The 20,893-nt window shown below is 40.3% G+C and overlaps 1 protein-coding gene across 2 annotated transcripts in view; it reads left to right on the top strand.

The window, feature by feature from the left end:
• XPO4 (exportin 4) overlaps nt 1-20,893 on the top strand; it is a 147,018-nt gene that overhangs the window by 109,995 nt on the left and 16,130 nt on the right. For both annotated transcript variants that reach the window (XM_079775656.1, XM_079775657.1), the window contains 8 exons: nt 4,711-4,887; nt 5,750-5,892; nt 7,495-7,640; nt 8,458-8,635; nt 13,970-14,129; nt 14,665-14,834; nt 15,845-16,019; nt 19,537-19,830. In XM_079775656.1, coding sequence (XP_079631782.1) covers nt 4,711-4,887; nt 5,750-5,892; nt 7,495-7,640; nt 8,458-8,635; nt 13,970-14,129; nt 14,665-14,834; nt 15,845-16,019; nt 19,537-19,830 — 1,443 coding nt within the window. The remainder of the gene's footprint in view (nt 1-4,710; nt 4,888-5,749; nt 5,893-7,494; nt 7,641-8,457; nt 8,636-13,969; nt 14,130-14,664; nt 14,835-15,844; nt 16,020-19,536; nt 19,831-20,893) is intronic.

Raw genomic sequence — 20,893 nt, 5'->3', positions numbered from 1 at the left:
TGCTTCTTTCTCATCGATGTTTCTAACTCTCTAACCCTCTTCCTTCCTCTCTGTAAAGGATCAATAAAAATATATTAAAAAAAAAAGAATGATGAAATCATCTACAAGGATGATTGTAGTGAACTCAGTCACTACAATGAAATAAACAGTTGCTATTCGTTATTTTCAGCGTTTGAACTACATTTTCCAAAGTATGGCATGACCTTTCAAGAAGCTATAAAGAAAGTCTGGAGATAATATCTTTTAAGTTTTTTTTTTTTTTTTAAGTTTCATTGAATTCCATTCGATGGAATTCAGAATTTTTCATTTTCTGCTCAGAGTAAAGGAGAAATTTGTCAGAATAAGACATTTCACTGTGAGAAAAACAAATCAGAAGATGAATGTAAAGAGATAGAAGCACTGTGGGCTCTTTAATGATGGTGACATTGATAGTATAAGTGAAATCTGAGTTCTAGCTGACTGTACCCTAAATTATCACCAAGAATTCATAAGCAAACAGTATATTTCCAAAGCCAAAAAGAAAATATTGCATTCTCATAGCACATGGAAACTTCATTCAATATTTGGTGACAAGAATTTGGACTATCACATTTTATTTATTTATTTATTTATTTATTTATTTATTTATTTATTTTCATTGTTTTAATCCTTACCCGAGGATATATTCCCCCCACCCCCGCCCCCCTGCAATTGATTTTTAGACAGCGTGGAAGGGAGGGGAGTGGGGAGACACACACACACACACACACACACACACACACACATCGATTGGTTGCTTCCAACACAAGCCCGGACCATGGCTGGGGATTGAATCTGCAACCCAGGTATGTGCACTTGACTGAGAATTGAACCTGTGACCCTCTGGTGCACAGGCCTACACTCTAACCATTGAGCCATGCCGGTCAGGGCTGGACTGTCATATTTTGCTAAAGGATGTTGACAGTGTTTATTTATTTTTTTATATTTATGTAACAAAATCTGCTTACTACTGTTTATAATTGGATTAGTGCTTATAGCAGTATGTACAGTGGTTGGAAGGAAACATGATATAGAAATGAAAAAATTGGTTTAATTGTTCCTTTTCATTGGTATTTATATATCTTAATAAATATGTTATAGCATTTATGGACCCAAGAACTTGACTGTCCTTCAAGAAAATTGTAAGCTATCAAAGTTTTCAAAAGGGTAATGCATGTTGATGATACATGAGAAAAAAGAACCAGCAGTCAGTTAGAACCTATTAGAGACAAGTATAACTAATCCTCATATTTTGCAGATTCCATATTTGCAAATTATGAATCAACAATGTATATTAAATGTGTCTATCAACAAAAACTTAAAACAAGGTGATGTGTTGATTTGCTTACCTGTACCTGGTGAAAAATAGAAGGAACTCTTAATCCTGTGTTCACTAATTCAGAATTTGCAGCAATCCTACCTAATAATAGACAAATATGCAAATTGACTGCAGCTTTGCTACGCCCAAGCCATGCCCACCAGCCAAGCCACGCCCACCAACCAATCAGGATGAGTATGCAAATTACCCCAACAAAGATGGTGGCTAATTTGCATGTCAAGACAGTGTAGAAAGAAGCCAAGAGGCAGGGCTGGGGGAGAAGGGATAAGCAGGCGGGCTGGCGGAGAAGGCGGGCCACTGGGGGAGAAGGGAGGAAAGCAGACAGGGCGGGGTAGAGTGCAGCAGGAAACCCTATTGCAGGATTTTTCCTGCAACGGGAACGCTAGTTTTATAGATAATATACATACCACAAATAATAAGAATCGACTGTTTACAGGATGAATATGTTCCAGATACATTAAAAGAATGTTGTCCATTTTCAGTATACAGCAAGTTCTCCAAAAATATTGTTTCATAAAATCAGCCTATGGTAAATTGGTTTTGTTGTACATGATTTCACTGAAAGTTGCAGAACCTACTGGTGACATACTGGTAAACTGTATGTACTTTCAAGGCCAGGAAAATATCGAATAAAAATTGGGTTTGCTATGTTTAAATTCTTACTAAAATTATCTAATGAAGTTCTTTTAACTTTCCCTTCATTCTTAAGTAAATTTTCACAAAATAACTTAAAAAATTTAAAAATTTTTGTAGGCTTATTTGACCCAGAAAATAACCATTTTTCTTTGTAGTCTGTGGGTTAATGAAAGCTGAAGGCACAAGGAAATAATTCACTGGCAGCAGTTCACCTGATGCTTAGAGGTCATGAGCTAGTGGTAGTATTTGGTGGTCCTGCTGAATCTGGAATACTTCCTGACGTAGATCTTCCAGCACTTTTCTTTTTTGATTTATTCACAAACTGATGAAAGTACTCTCTTAGGAAGGTTCCAGAGTTCTGCTTTTGTAGGTTAGGCCAGTCTATTTGTTGTAGAAACCAGAAAAACAAGTTACACATTAGGTCTCTAGACCTTTAGCATTTCTAGCTTTACTACCCATTAACAGAATGTCAGAAATGGTGGTTTGTGCCAAAACCTTTTAAAGAGTGAATATATACATAATTCAAAGACTCTTTCTTTATTTGTAACTATTAATGAGAGATGCCTGTTATTACAAACTAACCTGGAAATCTATGTTTGCTTCTTATGATGGCCTTTATTGTATTTTCTGTTTGTTTCTCACTCTTCCCCATTGGACAAAGTTTAAAAGCATAAATGGTACATTATTTGTGTTTTTAACGCTAAGCATAGTGCTTGACACTAAGAACTCTGGGTTTCATTGAATGGTCATTTAGTGAATTTGTGATGAAGAAATTGATACACAGAATATATACCTAGATAATTAATTAAGTAGGAATGTCTCAGCATCTTCCTCAGACTCCTCTGTGTGCCCTATTGCTTTTTTAAAAAAATTATAAAATGTTAAGGAATGTCTGTGAAGTTCGCCCCACCATTTTTTTTTTTCATGAGGGAAAGTTTATTTTATTTTTTATTAATCCTCACCCAAGGATATTTTCCCATTGATATTTAGAGAGAATGGAAGGGAGGAAGGGAGGGGGAGAGACACAGAGAGAGAAATATCAATGTGAGAGAGACACATCAATTGGTTGCCTCCCAGGTCAAGCCTGCAACCGAGGTACATGCCCTTGACCAGAATCAAACCTGGGACCCTTCAGTCCACAGGCCAATACTATATCCACTGAGCCAAACTGGGTAGGGTCCACATTCTTTTTTTTAAAAAAAATATGTTTTTATTGATTTTAGAGAGCAATGAAGGGAGAGGGATAGAGAGATAGAAATATCGATGAGAGAGAATCATTGATTGACTGCCTACTGTACATCTCTACTGAGGCTTGAGCCCACAAACTGGTGGGAATCAAACCAGTGACCTCTTGGTTCCTGAGTTGATGCTAAACCACTGAGCAACACCAGCTGGGCTTACCACATCATCCTAATATATAAAAAGCCAGGGTCTGTCATGACTGAAACAACCGAACGGACAATTGAACAGCAGGCTGCGTGGGGCGACCAGGTCGACGGGGGGGTAGTTGGAGACGACCAGGTTGGCGGGGTGGGGGAAACAGTTGGGGGCCATCAGGCCGGCATGGGGGGGGGCAGGTAGGGGCCATCAGGCCGGCAGTTAGAGGCGGTTGATAGGGGTGATCAGGTAGGGGTGATCAGGCTGGCAGGGGGGGCAATTAAGGGCGATCAGGCAGGCAGGCAGGTGAGCAGTTAGGAGCCAGCGGTCCCGGATTGTGAGAGGGATGTCCAACTGCCGGTTTAAGCCCGATCGGCCCCATTCGGGGTGGGCCAGCCGGACCCCACCCGTGCACAAATTCGTGCACCGGGCCTCTAGTTCTTAAGTATGCTGATTAAGCTAGTCATCATTCTACATTTTGTTGTTGTTAATCCTCACCCGAGGATATTTTTCCATTGATTTTTAGAGAGAGTGGAAAGGAGCGGGAGAGACAGAAACATTGATGTGAGAGAGACACAATGATTGGTTGCCTCCCGCATATGCCCTGACCAGTGTCAGGGATCAAGCCTGCAACCAAGGTATCTACCTTTGACCAGAATCAAACCCAGGACCCTTCAGTCCATAGGCTGACACTCTATCCACTGAATAAAACCGGCCAGGGCTCATTCTCCATTTTTTAAAAAATATACTTTTTTTTTTTAATGGATTTCAGAGAGGATGGGAGAGAAACATCAATGATGAGAGAGAATCATTGATCAGCTGTCTCCTGCAGGCTTCTTACTGGTTATATGCCCTGACCAGGAATCGAACCGTGACCTCTTGGTTCATAGGTCTGTGCTCAACCACTGAGCACACCTGCTGGGCTCATTCTCTATTTTTAATAAATTATTTAAAAGTGTGTAGTAAGTACACATTTTATATTTTCATTCTAACAGGTCTCTTGACTACAGAAAAACGTTAATATTATTTTCATTTGAAAAAACATTCCACAAAGACACTGAACTAGCTAATCTTCTTAAGAAATAAATATTGATTCCTTTTTGTGAAGATTTATTTAGATTAAGTTATATTTTAGAAAGTTTAATTCAAAGCCTACACATTTTTACTGCAATATTTGAATTGATTAATTTTAGACTGAACTCAGCTAGATTATTGAGTAATAGTTGGGAACCTTTAGTAAAGGGAAAACTTATAAAACTATATTTATAGCTATTTGACCCTTGTTATAACGCCCACCTTATTTTTCTGGCCATTGTTTTGTAAAACTTCTTTTCTCTTAGCTTGATAAAGATGACATGGTCTACATGGAAGCATATGACAAGTTGCTGGAGTCCTGGCTGACTTTGGTCCAAGATGACAAACATTTCCATAAAGGCTTTTTTACCCAGCATGCAGTTCAAGTCTTCAATTCCTATATTCAGTGCCACCTGGCCGCTCCAGATGGCACAAGGAATTTGGTAAGTTTTAAGCCAGATTGTGATTAAAAATCTGTTTCAGTATAGGCTCTATTTTGTTGGTTTTTATCCTCTTGTACATTGTGTAATGCTAGAAATCTGGACTGAACTTCCTCAGAATATTTGCTGAGAGCACTAGAGAGCTATAGTGGTCCCTTGTCTAAATGCACCATGTTTTGTGGTATGTAGCTAGTAGTTTAACTTACTTTCTCCTCAATTTTCAGTTACCCACCTTTGTCTTTCTTGTTTTCAAGTGGTGTTAATGACTTCGTGTTTACACGGATCGTAGATCTTAAAGATGTCAGATCTTAGTGATAGAAGTTAAATTCTATGGTGTGGGAGGTGGGTTGTGCGTGGGCAGTTAACTGTGTTTACATATGTGTTCTGTGGGTTTATATCCTTCCCTTCTTTCTCCTCCGTGTTTCCCCCATCCCCCTCATTGGGTGGCTGTAAGGCTCTCAGCACAGTTAGATAGGGGTCCGTAGACAGCTGCACTGAGGGTTAGCTCTGGCCAGCTCCCCTTCTCACGTGAAGTTAGGAAGCTATTTCATAGTGCAACAGAAATGCGTGGCTTGCCCTAACCGGTTTGGCTCAGTGGATAGAGTGTCAACCTGCGGACTGAAAGGTCCCAGGTTTGATTCCGGTCAAGTGCATGTACCTTGGTTGCGGGCACATCCCCAGTGGGCGGTGTGCAAGAGGCAGCTGATGGATGTTTCTCTCCCATCAATGTTTCTAACTCTGTATCCCTCTCCCTTCCTCTCTGAAAAAAATCAATAAAATATATATATATAAAAAAAAAGAAATGCGTGGCTTATGGGATGAGGACATGCAGCTCATTACTCATTATTTCTCTCATTGAAAACAGACTGCCAATGGTGTGGCCTCTCGTGAGGAAGAGGAAATAAGTGAACTTCAAGAGGATGACCGAGACCAGTTTTCAGATCAACTAGCCAGTGTAGGAATGCTAGGAAGAGTTGCCGCAGAGCACTGTATCCCTCTTCTGACAAGGTACACACCGGCCAGAGAGCCCATGGAGCAAATACTCTGTACTCACACTTCCTGGAGAGCTTTATATATCCTGGAGCAAATGGACAGACACACTCATAGTGGCAGTCATTGGCTTGTGCATTAGAGCCAGGCACGACAGCATAGATGGCAGAGAGACTATGGAAACATGGTCTGAGACATGGTTTGACTCGTATCACTAAAAACTTGGATATCCAGCCTTCACATGCCTGTTTTAAACCTTGATTATTTGTAAAGCCCTGTTTTAATTCTTTTATAAATGACTAGAGGCCCGGTGCACGAAATTCGTGCACGGCAGGGGGTTGTCCCTCAGCCCAGCCTGTACCCTCTCCAATCTGGGACCCCTCGAGGGATGCCCGTCTGCCCGTTTAGGCCCGATCCTGATTGGGCCTAAACAGGCAGTCAGACATCCCTCTCACAGTCCAGGACTGCTGGCTCCCAACTGCTTGCCTGCCTGCCTTCCTGATTGCCCCTAACCGCTTCTGCCTGCCAGCCTGATCACCCCCTAACCACTCTGCTGCCAGCCTGTTTGCCCCCAACTTCCCTCCTCTGCCGGCCTGGTTACCCCTAACTGCTCTCTCCTGCAGGGTTGATCACCTCCAACTGCCCTCCCTTGCAGGCCTGGTCCTTCTCAACTGCCCTCCCTTGCAGGCTGGGTGCCTCCCAACTGCCCTCTCCTGCTGGCCATCTTGTTGTGGCCATCTTGTGTCCACATGGGGGCAGGATCTTTGACCACATGGGGGCAGCTATATTGTGTGTTGCAGTGATGATCAATCTGCATATTACTCTTTTATTAGATAGGATAGAGGCCTGGTACGGGGTGGGGGCCAGCTGGTTTACCCTGAAGGGTGTCCTGGATCAGGTGGGGGTTCCCTTGGGGCATGGGACGGCCTGAGCGAGGGGCCTGTGGTGGTTTGCAGGCCGGCCACGCCCCCTGGCAATGCAAGCAGAGGCCCTGGTATCTGGAATTTATTTTCCTTCTACAATTGAAACTTTGTAGCCTGGAGCGGAGCCAAGCCTGGGGCTCCCTCCTCCGAGGCAGATAGCCATTTGTGTTGGGGTTATAATTGAAACTTTGTTGCCTTAAGCGGGTGGGCCCGGCCGGGGTGTGCGGAAAGCTGTGCTTCCCCTGTTGCCGGCAGCAACCCTGGCCTGCTTTCTCAAGTTCCATTCTGCCGCCATTTGTTTGAATTTACCTTCTATAATTGAAACTTTGTAGCTTGAGTGGAGGCTTAGGCCTGGCAAGGGCAGGCAGAAAGTTTGGCTTCCTCTGTTACCTAGGAAACCTTGCTCTCTGTGGCTGTAGCCATCTTGGTTTGGGTTAATTTGCATACTCGCTCTGATTGGATGGTGGGCGTGGCTTGTGGGTGTGTCAGAGGTATGGTCAATTTGCATATTTGTCTATTATTAGATAGGATAAATCATAGTTCCTGTAGTTCTGTGAGAACAATTGTGTATAATAATAAATAATTTTGTATATATCTTTTTGTGCAACATCTTAATTTATGTTAATATATGTAAATTATGTTATTCTAGGTCTTTGCTTGTTGAACTTTATGAAACTATTATTTTTTCTTCTTGTAGTTTATTAGAAGAAAGAGTGACAAGGCTCCACGGTCAGTTACAGCGGCATCAGCAGCAGTTACTTGCTTCACCTGGTTCAAGCGCCATTGACAGCAAAATACTTGATGAGCTCTATGAAGATATTCACTGGCTCATTTTAGTTACAGGTTGGTTGGTTGTTTCTTTTTGAAAATGTAATTGCCAGCTGAGCAGTTTAAGCCTTAAAAATAAATTTCATGTATTAAAAATAATAGTCCATACATAGTATTGGATGAAATTTGGCAACAGCTGTTATGTTACAGCTATAGATGCATTTAAAAAATATATTGGCTAACATGTATTCAGTGCCAATTGCATACCAAATATTTTATGTAGAGCTCATTGTAACCCACTGAATTGGTACTATTTTTAGGTATTATTATTATTGTTGTCATTATTATTATCCTCTTCTTATAAATGAAGAATCTGAGCCTTAAAGAGTTGTGAGGAACTAGCCCATGGTTACACTGCTATTAACTTTTGGATCCAGTATGCAAATCTAGGCAGTCTGACTTTTAGAGTCTTCTGTAACCATACTGTCTGTGTTTCTGCATTTTAAATAATCAGGGAAAACCTTAATTTTTTTAAAAGGCTTCCCTAAATATTGAGTTTTGATATAGATAATAGTAGCATTCTTATTAACTTTACAGAATATATTACTGAAAATTATTAAAAGGTAGTAAATAAAAGGCCTACATGTCAGTATGAGTGATAAAATGTTGAATAAAACACTTATCCTTTGGTTTTTCCTGTTTTTTTGAGAGTTAATTATCTAGAAATAGAAAGTTTCTTCTCATCAAACTTGAAATAACATATTACATTTATAATTTACATTTACATCAATTTATATGATGTATGTAAATCAAATAAAACAAAACATTTATAGTGCAATTTGATAAATGTAGATTTGTTAAGTGTTCATTTTTAATTTTTTTTAAACTGAAGGCTACCTCTTAGCTGATGATACTCAGGGAGAGACTCCGCTAATACCTCCAGAAATAATGGAATATTCCATTAAGCATTCATCTGAAGTTGACATTAATACAACACTTCAAATTTTGGGATCTCCAGGAGAAAAGGCTTCTTCCATCCCAGGGTACAACAGAACAGATTCTGTGATTAGGTAATATGAACTCTATAGCTGTGCTCTTGTAATTTATACTGTTTTATTAAGTTCTGAGTTGATGGGTAGATGACTCGAGTGATAGATACCTTATAAATCTGATATATGAAAGAAGATAAAACTTGGAGAAGCCTTGAAATAAACAAGGACGGCAAGTACTCAGTATATTTAAGCAATGCCACTCTGGTGAGATTGACAGCCATACCCAGTACTGAGGAGAACAATTCTGAATACAGGGAGACTGAGGGGACATTTGCTCTAATGCACTGTGATTATATCCATCAGGAAGCAGTACTGATACAGGTACAGGCACTCTAAATGCAAGAAACAGAATATGAGATTATTAGAGACCCAATGAATGTTAACAGGTATTTATTGTTCATAAAGCTAAAACTGCTCATTGGTGTCTTTCTTAAGGAAAACGGATTGTTATCTTACAAAATAGAAATATTTACCCTGAATATGTAAAACTTGAAAGCCCTGTCAGTGAAGGTAAAAGACTATGTGCCTCAAATGAAAGAATTCGCTTTGATCTTTCTATTAGTAATGGCAACTTTTTCATTACTTCTTAATGGTGACATTACGGAGGGATAAATCTGAACTAAATGTCTTCCGAAAAGTGAATTTGTAACAGCATTATACATTTCAGTGTATTTATTTAAATTTAGGTTTCAGGCAGAAATGTCGGTAATGAAATAACATTGGTTTTTGTCAGTTGCAAAATCAGTAACTCAAACAGGGCGCTGTCCCCCTTATTCTTTTTACTTAATGCCCAAATAAATGGATGTCACTTAAGCTCGTGCAGTAGAAAATATGATCTTTAAAAAATTGAACTCATAAGCTAATATCAAGGAAATGTTTGGGAATTTATTCCTTTATTGTTGCATTCTCTTGTTCAAAATAAAATATTAAGGCTCCATTGAAAAAGTTTTCTCTGTTCCTTTTAGGATGATAAGTGTCTGAAAATCATTGCTTTTGCTTTGGTTTGATTCATGGTGAATGGTAATTCAAAGGCAGTTCATTTCAGCGTGCTGTCACATGATATTTTTTGTCTGAGCAGTACTGTCATATTTCTTGTCTGGGCAGTACCATCAGGAATGCTTTCCTTGTATTTTTAGTGCTTTTTCAATTTTTGCCAGTCCCAGGTATCACTGTGGGAGCAAAACATTTTGGTATCTGAGAGCACAGACTATGGAGGGAGAAGGTGAGAGCTGGAACAACCACTAAAAAAATTCTTTTTTTTTTTTTTTTTAGTCCAGAAAATTAATGTGTGATTGAATGGTATATAGGAGAAATATTCCTTATTTGATTGAAAAACTAATTTACACTTCTTGAAACTATTTGACAAATAGTTGAATACCTCCTATATATCAGGCACTATTCAAGGCATTTGGGATGCATTAGTGAGCAAAACAGACAAATTGCTTCCCTTTTGAAGCTCCCTGTAGGGGAGAGACAATCAGTTAATTATGTTGTATGTTAGGAGACCATAAGTGCTGTGGTAAGAAGCTGAGCAGGGTCAGGGATCAAGAGTGCAGACTCAGGGACTGTTTGCAACTTTAAATAGTGAGTCAATGTTGGCTTTCTTTAGAAGGTGTCTGGTGAGCCAAGGCTTCGGGGTGGTGAGGGGCCAGGGAGGCCGGGAAGAACATTGCAGCAGTGAACAGCAGATGCCGAGACCCACCACAGGCAGTCATCCAAGAACAGCAGGAACCGCTACCGTGGATGGAGCAGAGTGAGAAAGAATTGTGTAGCAGATGGAGTCAGAGGGGAAATAGAGGGGTCAGTGAAGTCCTTGGGCCTCTGTAGTTTCTGATCTGCATGGAACGGGTGCTCTTGGTAGGATTTTGAGCAGAAGAGGTGACAGTGCTGCATTGAGGGTGAACTACCTGGGGCAGAGGTGGGAGCAGGGGATCAGTGAAGAGGCTAGATGCTGTCATCCAGAGAAAGGTGCTACTCCAGACCAGAGTGATAATAGAGGTTGTGAGAAGTTAAAGAAAGCTCTCTTTGACTCTCTGTGCTGACTTCTGGTTTATGAATTGAGAGGGTAATCCCATATTTCCCATAATACCAAGACTGGCTTATTTGGGACACGGAATGCTGTCTGAAATGTAAAATATGTTCAGATAGCACGCGGAAGAAACTGAAGTAGGACCAGGGCATCAATCTTGGGATAGCAACAACTAAAACAACATTGTGATGTTTTCAGTTGTTTCACCTTCTCTGAGAATGTGATAGAAGGGCGATAGAGTGATGTAGGAGGACCAAGGGAGGGGCTCCTCACAAGAGGTGGCATTTAAGCTGACATCTGGAGGATGAATGGGAACTTGCAGCATAAAGAGGAAGGAGAATCGTATTCCAGGCACTGACAGCAGCCTAGCCAAGAGCCAAGAAGTGAGAGGAGGCTCATGTGCACACGTGAGGGGGGAGGTGTTTGAAGGTGGAGGAGGAGGGCGGGCCAGTGAAGTTGGATTAAAAGTGTTGAAAGGGTTTGAAACAGGGAAGTGAGCTAATCAAATTGTTTTATTAGAAGATTGCAGTGTAGAAGCTGGATATAAAGGATGGCTGGTAAGTTAGGAAGCATTTCCATTAGTGGAGTGAAGATGGGGAAAGGGCAGATGGATAGCAGGTGTTTCAGGGGCAGCTCTTGAGGACTTTGGGGTTGATCAAGAGCAGCGAGGAGAGGCAGGGATGAGGACAGGCTCCGGAGCCCAGGGCTCATCTTCCTGTGGGACTCTTCTTGACCTTGCTCCCATTTTACAAAAAAAAGGCACAACTCTTCCTTGTTCCAAGTCTTACTGTGATGGGTTGGCAGGTGTGTAGAAACCTACAGAGTTCCAGATAGTGTGGTATTAGGATTGAGTGACTAGAGTAATGGTTAACCAGTAATTTTATAAGTCAGGAGGTTTTCAGTCCTTTGCCTTAAATAACACTGAAGAATGACTTAATAAAGCTGTCAGTTATCATGTTATTAAAAATAGTTTTTGGTGGTAAAGCTCTAGTGATTTTTGGCATATAACTTGCAACAAGTTCAGATAATTTAGGGCCCTGCTATTTTCAAAATGCCTTCAATCTCCTTACATGAATGAGTTTTCACAGTCTTTTTATCTATTAAAATGAAAAACAGGAGCCAAATTATACTCAACTCTGTCTCATTCTAGCAGTAAGAAATATTTTTTTCACAGGTATATAAACTTATTTTGAAAAATAAAACCCTGCTACATTAATCTCATTTAGACATATTCATGTTTAATATTTTAAATGTGTGTTGACATTTTGTGCAATTGTGTACTACTAAATATTGTAATAACTCAACACAGAAGACATTTTAAAAGTCTTACGATCATTGGAAATTATATAAAATTATATTTTAGTAGCTAGACATATTTGTTTCAGAGAAGCATATTGTGTGATTAATAAAATAAATAGAAAATTTATTAATTAGGATAATAGTCTGCAGGGGAATGAAATAAAAATTTAAGGAGTTAAAGAAACAATGCAAAGTTTCCAACTGTTAAAAACTTGTTTATTTTTCAAATGGATGGTGGTGAGTATCACAACAGCATGGTAATTAAATTCCAGTGCATAAATTTAAATGGCTACTCCAGCTATTTCAGATTCTGTTAGGCTGAAAATTATAATATTTATTCTTTTAAAAATTTTTTCTAGATGTCTTAATGAGATTTCTTTGTTTTAGAGAAGAACAGCTTCTTTAAAACATCAAATTCTGTCTCACCAAAACTATTTATTCTTATAGGAAAATTTTAATGTATTATGAAGTTGTCAGGATGTTATTGTTTACACGCACCCTAAAATAATGTTTTTAAAGTTTGAACACTGGTGGTGAAGGGAGTATACATAGTGAAAAAGAAGAGGTTCTAGGGACAGAACCTTAGAACCCAGCTGTTTAAAAGAAGAAGGGGATCAGAGGAGAAGAGGGTGTCATAACCCGAGGAAGAGGAAGAAACCAATTAGGGGGAATATGCAAAGTATGGCACAAGGGAAGACATTTCAAACGGGCAGAGTGGCCAGTAGTATCTGGTATTTCTGGGACATTGAGCTGGATAAAGAACTGAAAAGTCTATGATTTCATCACAAAGAGACAGTTCAGTTATCTTGAGAGTAGTAGGAAGGTAGTGGCCAGACTTCCTGTGATTAAAACCCCTTTCTTAGCACTGATATCACAAAATGGTGCAGTAATGGGTTCTTTCAATTAAATCTTTGCTTCTTTGCCTTTTAACTAAAGGCAAATTAAATATATATCATGTCTAGTTATGTGTTCCCCTAATCCCATCCTGAAACAAGGCTTTTTTAAAAAATTTTTTTATTTATCTGCATGTCATGTGTTGTTAATTATGTGGTGTAGGAAAGCACATTGCATACACCATGTAGGTGATTTTTCTAGTAAGATTTTAATTTTATAATAGCATTAAGAATCAAGTTTGATAGGAAATGAATAGGACTATCAGATTTTTTTTTTAATCCTCACCCAAGGATATGTTTGTTTGTGTTAGAGAGAGAGAGAGAGAGAGAGAGAAACATGGGTTGGTTGCCTCCCGTAAGCATCCCTACTGGGGATCAGACCTGCAACCTAGGTATGTGTCCTGACCGGGAATCGAACCTGCAGTCTTTTTGATGTTCAGGATGACACTCCAACCAATTGAGCCATCTGGCTGGGACAGGACTATCAGATTTAAAGACAGGACTCAATATTCAAAACATTCTGGATAAGCCTATTACCAGACCCTGCACCATAAAATGACCAATGCTAATCATGGCACTGTTAAGTAGTGATGGTGTGCCGAAAATGTTAGCATTTACTCTGAAATTTTATTTTATTTTATTGTATATGTTTTTATTGACTTGAGAGGCAGAGGGAGAGAAAGAAAAATATTCTTGCAAGAGAGAAACATCGATTGGTTGCCTACTGATTGGCAACCGAAACTCAGGCATGTGCCCTGATGGGGAATCGAACTGGCAACCTTTTAGTGTACAGGATGATGCTCAACCAATTGAGTCACACTGGCCAGGGCTACTCTGAACTTTTAATTTTATGTATTTCTCCATTTTGAATCTGAAAAATTTCTGTATATAGTAATGCAGGTACAACTTCAACAGAAGGATGTCTCTGGCCACAACTCCTCTCCATTTCTTTGTCTTGTTTGCTGCTTCCTGAAAGATGAGCAACAAAGTAGGGCATTTGTCTACAGCCTTATTAATGAAATTTTCAAGTATAACCTGGCATAAATCCAGAGAATTGGGAAACAAAAAAAGGACTTTTATGAAGAAATTAACTAATAAATGAAGAATAATGACTTCTTTTTGTACCCATAGGCTGTTATCTGCCGTTCTCAGAGTTTCGGAAGTTGAGTCTCGAGCAATAAGAGCAGATCTCACTGATCTGCTAAGCCCTCAAATGGGCAAAGATATTGTTTGGTTTCTAAAACGCTGGGCAAAGACTTATCTCCTGGTGGATGAGAAGCTATATGATCAGGTCAGAATGTAAAACTCTTTAACTTCATTTGGATTTATGATTATGGAAATTATAGAAATGAGAACATTTTCTTGGAGATTTTATCATCAAAATGTGACTAAGAGCTGAACATTTTCCACATTGACGAGAACTCCATTAATAACATGCTATTTTAATAACTTTTCTTACGGCACATCATTTAATTCAGTGTACTTTAACCAATATTAAATTATAGATTACTGTTTGAGAATGGGTTAACTTATGTTCTTTGAATTTGTGTAAATATCGTGTTAGTGTGTTAATAACAACAATTAAAGTGAACAGGAAAATCACATTGGATAATACTTCCAGCAATAAAGATACATTTTAAAAAATCACCTTGGAAAGCATTAAGTGGATTGAGGATGTCTCTTTTGGATTTACAGATATTAATTTATAAAATGATGTGAAGTGAGCAGCACTTAATATTTAGATGCTAATTTCAGTTTTATTTTTCTTTGGATTTTTTTTTAGCTGATCATTTTTTCTGACCTAAAATATTGGTTTTCTCTTTAAGATAAGTCTACCATTCAGTACAGCATTTGGAGCAGATACTGAGGGTTCTCAGTGGATTATTGGCTACCTCTTACAGAAAGTCATCAGCAACCTCTCGGTGTGGAGTAGTGAGCAGGACCTTGCTAGTGACACTGTGCAGCTCCTTGTCACTTTGGTGGAAAGAAGAGAAAGGTAAGCTGATTGTAAGAATCAGGCTGTGTGTCTGTGTCTAATGAGCTTGCTTTTTAGTGTAGACTTTGCAAATGACAAACAGTTGGTCCTAAGGTCTAGGTAGATCCTGCATTTTTGGAGCAGTGTGTTTAAAAAACAGTGTCATGTTATTACAAGTGCAAATAGGGTTTCCCTGTGTTAGAAGTGGGGATTGCATTGACTGTTCAAGGATTCGTTATGAAAGTATCCTATGAATACCATACATATTTAATTTAGTAATTTATTTATACATTAAAGTTTTAAAAAACTTTACTATAAAATAGTTTCATTTGATTTTTCAGGTATCCTATTAGTATTATCCCATTTTAAAGATGAGAAAAACTGATAATTTAGTAATTAAAAATTGCTTTCTACAACAGATTCTGGAAATATTTTCATTTTTCTTATCGCATAGGAATATGGTTATTATTACTATTGTCATTGGCTACTACTTATTGATTTCTTACAATATACTTGCATTTTCCAAGCATTTCATATAAAGTATCCCATTTATTCACATCAGTCTCAGCCATGAGATGTAAGGTTGTTATTACTGTTGTTATCCCTATTTTACAGATCGGGAAACTGATTCAAAAAGAGAGGTTAATACATTTTACATTGTCAGATTACCAATGGGATTTGAATGCAAGCTTGTGGGTCTCTAAATTCTATGCCCCATTTACTGGACTTGAAAATCAATTAAATCTAGCCTGAACAATGTTGCTCAATGATTGAGCATCGACCCATCAACCAGGAGTCCATGATTCAATTCCTGATCAGGGCACATGCCTGGGTTGTGGGCTCAATCCCAGTAGGAGGCGTGCAGGAGGCAGCTGATCAATGATTCTCTCTCACCATTGATATTTCTGTCTCTCCCTCTTCCTTTCTCTGAAATCAGTAAAATTAATTAAATCCAGGCACCTTCCATTTTGTTTACTTAGTTTACATACAGTCTAAGTGGTACATCTTTCTTTTGTTGTTTTTGCCCATAGGGCAAACCTAGTAATCCAGTGTGAAAACTGGTGGAATTTAGCTAAACAGTTTGCGACCCGAAGCCCCCCTCTGAATTTTCTGTCCAGTCCGGTGCAGAGGACGCTGATGAAGGCCCTTGTCCTGGGAGGTTTTGCACAGATGGACACAGAAACCAAACAACAGTATTGGACTGAGGTAACAGTTCCCCTGATAATGATAGCACCCTCTGGTGGAACTTTGTTGTTTTATCTATGTATTGCCATAAAATAGTCCCTGGAGATATAAACATTGGTCATTGCTTTTCTGTAATTTTTCCCTTCTAATGTATAGGTTGAAGCTTATTATTTTGTAAATGTCATCTTATGATTTGTTCGTATTTGCTTGTGATGACATTGAATATTAATTATCAATATTCTGCAGTGTTCTGAAGTTTAGGTATATTTTTCTCTCTAATTCAAATGAGAATCTGAAGTGGTATATTAATTCTTCATTAAGAATCAGTGAAATGTTCTTTTGTCTTGAACAAGGAGATACGAATAAACCATTGTATTAGTTTGTTAAGGCTGCTATAACAGAGTAACACAAACTTAGCGGCTTAAACAACAGAAATTCATTGTTTCACTGTTCTGAAGGCAGGAAATCTGAGATCAGGTGTCCAAGGGTTGGTTATGTCTGAGGCTGCGAGGGATCATGTGGTCCAGGCCTCTCTTGACTTCTGGGGCTTTGCTGGCAATCTTCAGCATTCTTTGTCTTGTTGACACACCACTCCAACCTCTGTCTTCATCTTCACATGAAAATCTCCATGTTTGCTTGCCTGTGTTCAAATCTCCCCTTTTTATAAGGACACCAGTCATACTGGATTAGGGGGTCTGTCCTAATGACCTGATCTTAATTTAACTAATTGTATCTGAAAACAGCCCTATTTCTACATAAGGCCATGTTCTGAGTTTCTCGGGGTTTGGACTTCAACATAGCAATTTTGCAGGGACATAATTCAACTCATAACAACCACCATGGACATTGCCTCACATAATAAGCTTTAAATTGGGAACCAAGACTTACCATTGTATGTAGTTTACCAACCTATAGTCCTTGAGACTAGAAGGGGCAGACATTAGGGAGTTGTGACTTTAGAACCAGAAAAACCAGGCTGACAATGTATTTTAGTTGAAATAATTGTGGTATTATACATACAGCTTTAAATAGAATTAAGGTATTACCTTCATGAATATGTCTATTAACTCTTATAACTTAGGGCATGACTGAGTATCCATAGTTATGTTCCATGCTACGAGGAGTTGAAAAGGAGAAAAACGGGCAGGTGCTTTTATTGGGCTTGACCTTGTAGAACAGAAGTTGGAAAACTGTAACCCACAGACCAAATCTAGCATGCTGTCTGTTCCTATAAAGTTTTATTGAAACACAATTACTTTTAGTTGTTACATGTTGTCCATGGCTGTGTCTGAATGACAGCATAGTTGTAATGGAGTAGTTGGGCAAGAGGTAGCATATCCTGCCCAGTATAAAATATTTACCCTATGGCCCTTTATACAGGGTGGGGCAAAAATAGGTTGATAGTTCACATGGAAAATAATACAATAATTAATAAATCATAATATATAAAAACCCTGGGTCATAACGACCAGTAACGACCGAGGCTCGACCAACCGGAAGTCAGTCCTGCATCCGTGGCAACCCAGCGCTGACTGCTTCTGCTGCAAGCGCGGTGCCCCAGCACTGACTGCTGAGGGGGCTGCGAGTCAGGGCCAGAGAGAACCCTCAAGAGAGAAGCAGGGACTTATCCGTTGCCTCTGTGGCAGCTTTTGATCAGCACTTGCCTCTCTCTTTCCAGGCCTCCACCAGAGCTGCTGATCAGGCCCGCCTTTCTGATCAGGCCCCATTGATAGGCCCAGAGACGCTGACAGGCATAGAAACCGACCAATCAGAACCAAATCTGGGTGAAGTGTGAGGAAACATTGGATGCCTAGGAGGTGGAGCTTTTGACACTGACTGGCATAGAAACTGACCAATCAGAACCAAATTGGCCAGCAGATGAGGGCAGTTGGGGGCGAGATCAGGCAGGCAGAGGCAGTTGGGGGCAAGATCAGGCAAGCAGGCAGACAGGATAGGGGCAATCAGGCAGGCAGGCAGAGGCAATTAGGGGCGATCAGGCAGGCAGGCAGGTGAGCGGTTAGGAGCCAGTGGTCCCAGATTGCGAAAGGGATGTCTCCCAAGGGATCCCCGATTGGAGAGGATGCAGGCTGGGCTGAGGGAACCCCCCTCAAATTTTGTGCACCGGGCCACTAGTGATAATATAAGAATAAACTGTTTTGTGTACTTAAACTGTAAAACTACTTTTGCCTATTCCTGTAGAACACAGTGTCAGTTTCTACTTTGAGGTTTAATGTTTTATTGGTAAGAGATGAGGATAGTGGCTGAATTTTGTGGATGGCATTGAAGTTGTGTTCTGTGAGTTTTCTTTCTCTCTCTCTCTCTTTCTTAAAGCTAAATTACTTAAGGAAGTGAGATGATAGCATGCACTTATATTTTTCCATGAGTTATAATTTTTGCTGTATTGAGATGTAATTGACATACATCACTGTATAAGTTTAAGGTGTACAGCATAATGGTTTGACTTACATATAATGTGAAATAAGTTCAGTTATCATCCATCATCTCATATAGATACAAAAAAAGGAAAAATTTCCTTGTGATAACTCTTTGGATTTACTCTCTTAACAGCTTTTCTATGTGCCATACAGTGTTATGTGCCATAATCATCATGATGTATATCACAGCGGTCGCCAACCCGTGGTCCGCGAGGTCTGAAAGGTTGGCGACTGCTGGTATATCCCACCCCTAGTGCTTATATTTATTTTATAACTGAGAGTCTGTACCTTTTGACCACCTTTCTTCAAATCCCCACTCCCCCACCCCTGTTGTTGGAAACAACAGAAGTTTTTCTGTGAGTTTGGTGCTTTTGTTTTTTGTGTTTGTTTTTTTTTTTTTTAGTAGATTCCACATATAATTTAAATCATACAATGTTTGTCTTTCTCTGTCTGACTTATTTCCCATGGTATAATGCCCTCAGGGTCCATCCATGTTGTTTCAATACAGGATATTTTTGGGTGTGTTTTTTTTTATGGCTGAATAGTATTCCATCATGTATATACATCACAGCATTCTTTATCCATCATCCTTCAATGGACATTTAAAGTTAGACTGTTTCCATGTGTCGGCTATTGTATATAATGCTGTTATGGACATGTGGGTGCAGATATCTTTTCAAATTAGTGTTTTCATTTCCTCTGAATATGTACCCAGAAGTGGAATTGCTGTGTCATATGGTAGTTTTATTTTTAATTTTTTGAGAAACCTTTATATTATTTTCCATAGTGGCTGCACCAGTTTACAAACCTACCCACATTGCAGGAGGGTTCCCTTTTCTCCATGTCATCACCTGCTTTTATCTCTTGTCTTTTTTATAACAGCCATTCTAACAGGTGTGAGGTAATGTCTACTTCATGCAGAAGTTGTGATGATCCTCAAAATGGGGAATATAACGTATGATTCAGAATTCTTTGTTTTCTGTGCTTTTTCTACCTCCAGCGGTTAAAAATGTTTTGGAAAGTGACTTTTTTGTTGTTGAGGAAATAAAGATAAAGAAAACAATAAGGTAGGCTTTTAGAAAATCCATGCTTTGTTTTTATAGGTTCTTCAGCCATTGCAGCAGCGATTCCTAAGGGTGATAAACCAGGAGAACTTTCAGCAGATGTGCCAGCAAGAGGAGGTCAAGCAGGAAATCACTGCCACGCTGGAGGCCCTGTGTGGCATTGCCGAGGCTACCCAGATTGACAACGTGGCGATTCTTTTTAATTTCTTAATGGACTTCCTTACCAATTGCATTGGATTGATGGAAGTTTACAAAAATACCCCCGAGACTGTCAATCTCATAATAGAAGTTTTTGTTGAAGTTGCACATAAACAGATATGCTATCTTGGAGAGGTGAGTGCTTTCTAATTTTATCCCTTTAGGATTAAAACTCCTTAAAGCTATCTTATACACTGAGTGGCCAGATTATTATGATCTCTGAACGCATAATAATCTGGCCACTCAGTGTATATCCTATATAATAAAAGGCTGATATGCAAATTGTCCCCTGGACCAGGAGTTCAACCAGCAGGCAGGCCGGCCAGCTGCCCATGTCCCCTCCCCCTGGCCAGGCTGGCCGGACCCACCCATTCACGAATTCATGTACCCGGCCTCTAACACACACACACACACACACACACACACACACACACACACACACACACACTGAGTGGCCAGATTATTATGCATTCCGAGATCATAATAATCTGGCCACTCAGTATATAATAAAGAGGGGAATATGCAAATCGACCATCACTCTGCCACAAAGATGATGGCTCCCACAACGGAGGCGGGATTTCCATAACACAAGATGGCTGCACCCACAGCAGAGGCCGAGTTCCCGTAATGAGCCTTAACAAGCAATCAGCAGGGCCCTGATGCTGCGCTCCCACCCCCCACTTTTGTGGGGTTTGACAGGGGACCTCAGGCCGCGCCCCCCCTTCCCCCCCCACCCCGGCACCGAGCCAGGGAACCTGAGGCTGGGCCCCCTGCCTGGCGGGGCTTTACACGGGACCTCAAGGTGCTCCTCCTGCTCTGGCGCCAAGCCAAGGGGCCTTAGACTGCACCCCCGCCCTGGTGCTGGGCTGGAGGACCTCAGGCCACAACCCCCCACCCGGAGGGGCTTCACAGAGGATCTCAGGCCACGTCCCCCACCTCGCGGGGCTTGACGGGGGACCTCAAGGCTTGCCCCCCGCCCCAGCGCTGGGCCAGGGGACCTGAGGCTGCGCCCCCCGCCCAGAGGGGCTTACAAGGGTGGGACCGGCCGGGTCTGGATCTAGCCCAATGTGGCGGGGGGCTGGCCTGGTCTGGGTCTCACGTGATTTTGAGGTGCACGAGGATGGGCGGGGACTTGACTCTGGGTCCCGTGGTGAGCCCCAGACTCTGATAGGAGGAAGATTTTCATATACATTTTACT

The sequence above is a fragment of the Cnephaeus nilssonii genome, assembly GCF_951640355.1.
Source record: "Cnephaeus nilssonii genome assembly, chromosome: 6".
NCBI lineage: Eukaryota > Metazoa > Chordata > Mammalia > Chiroptera > Vespertilionidae > Cnephaeus > Cnephaeus nilssonii.
This window is presented reverse-complemented; position numbering and strand designations above follow the sequence as displayed.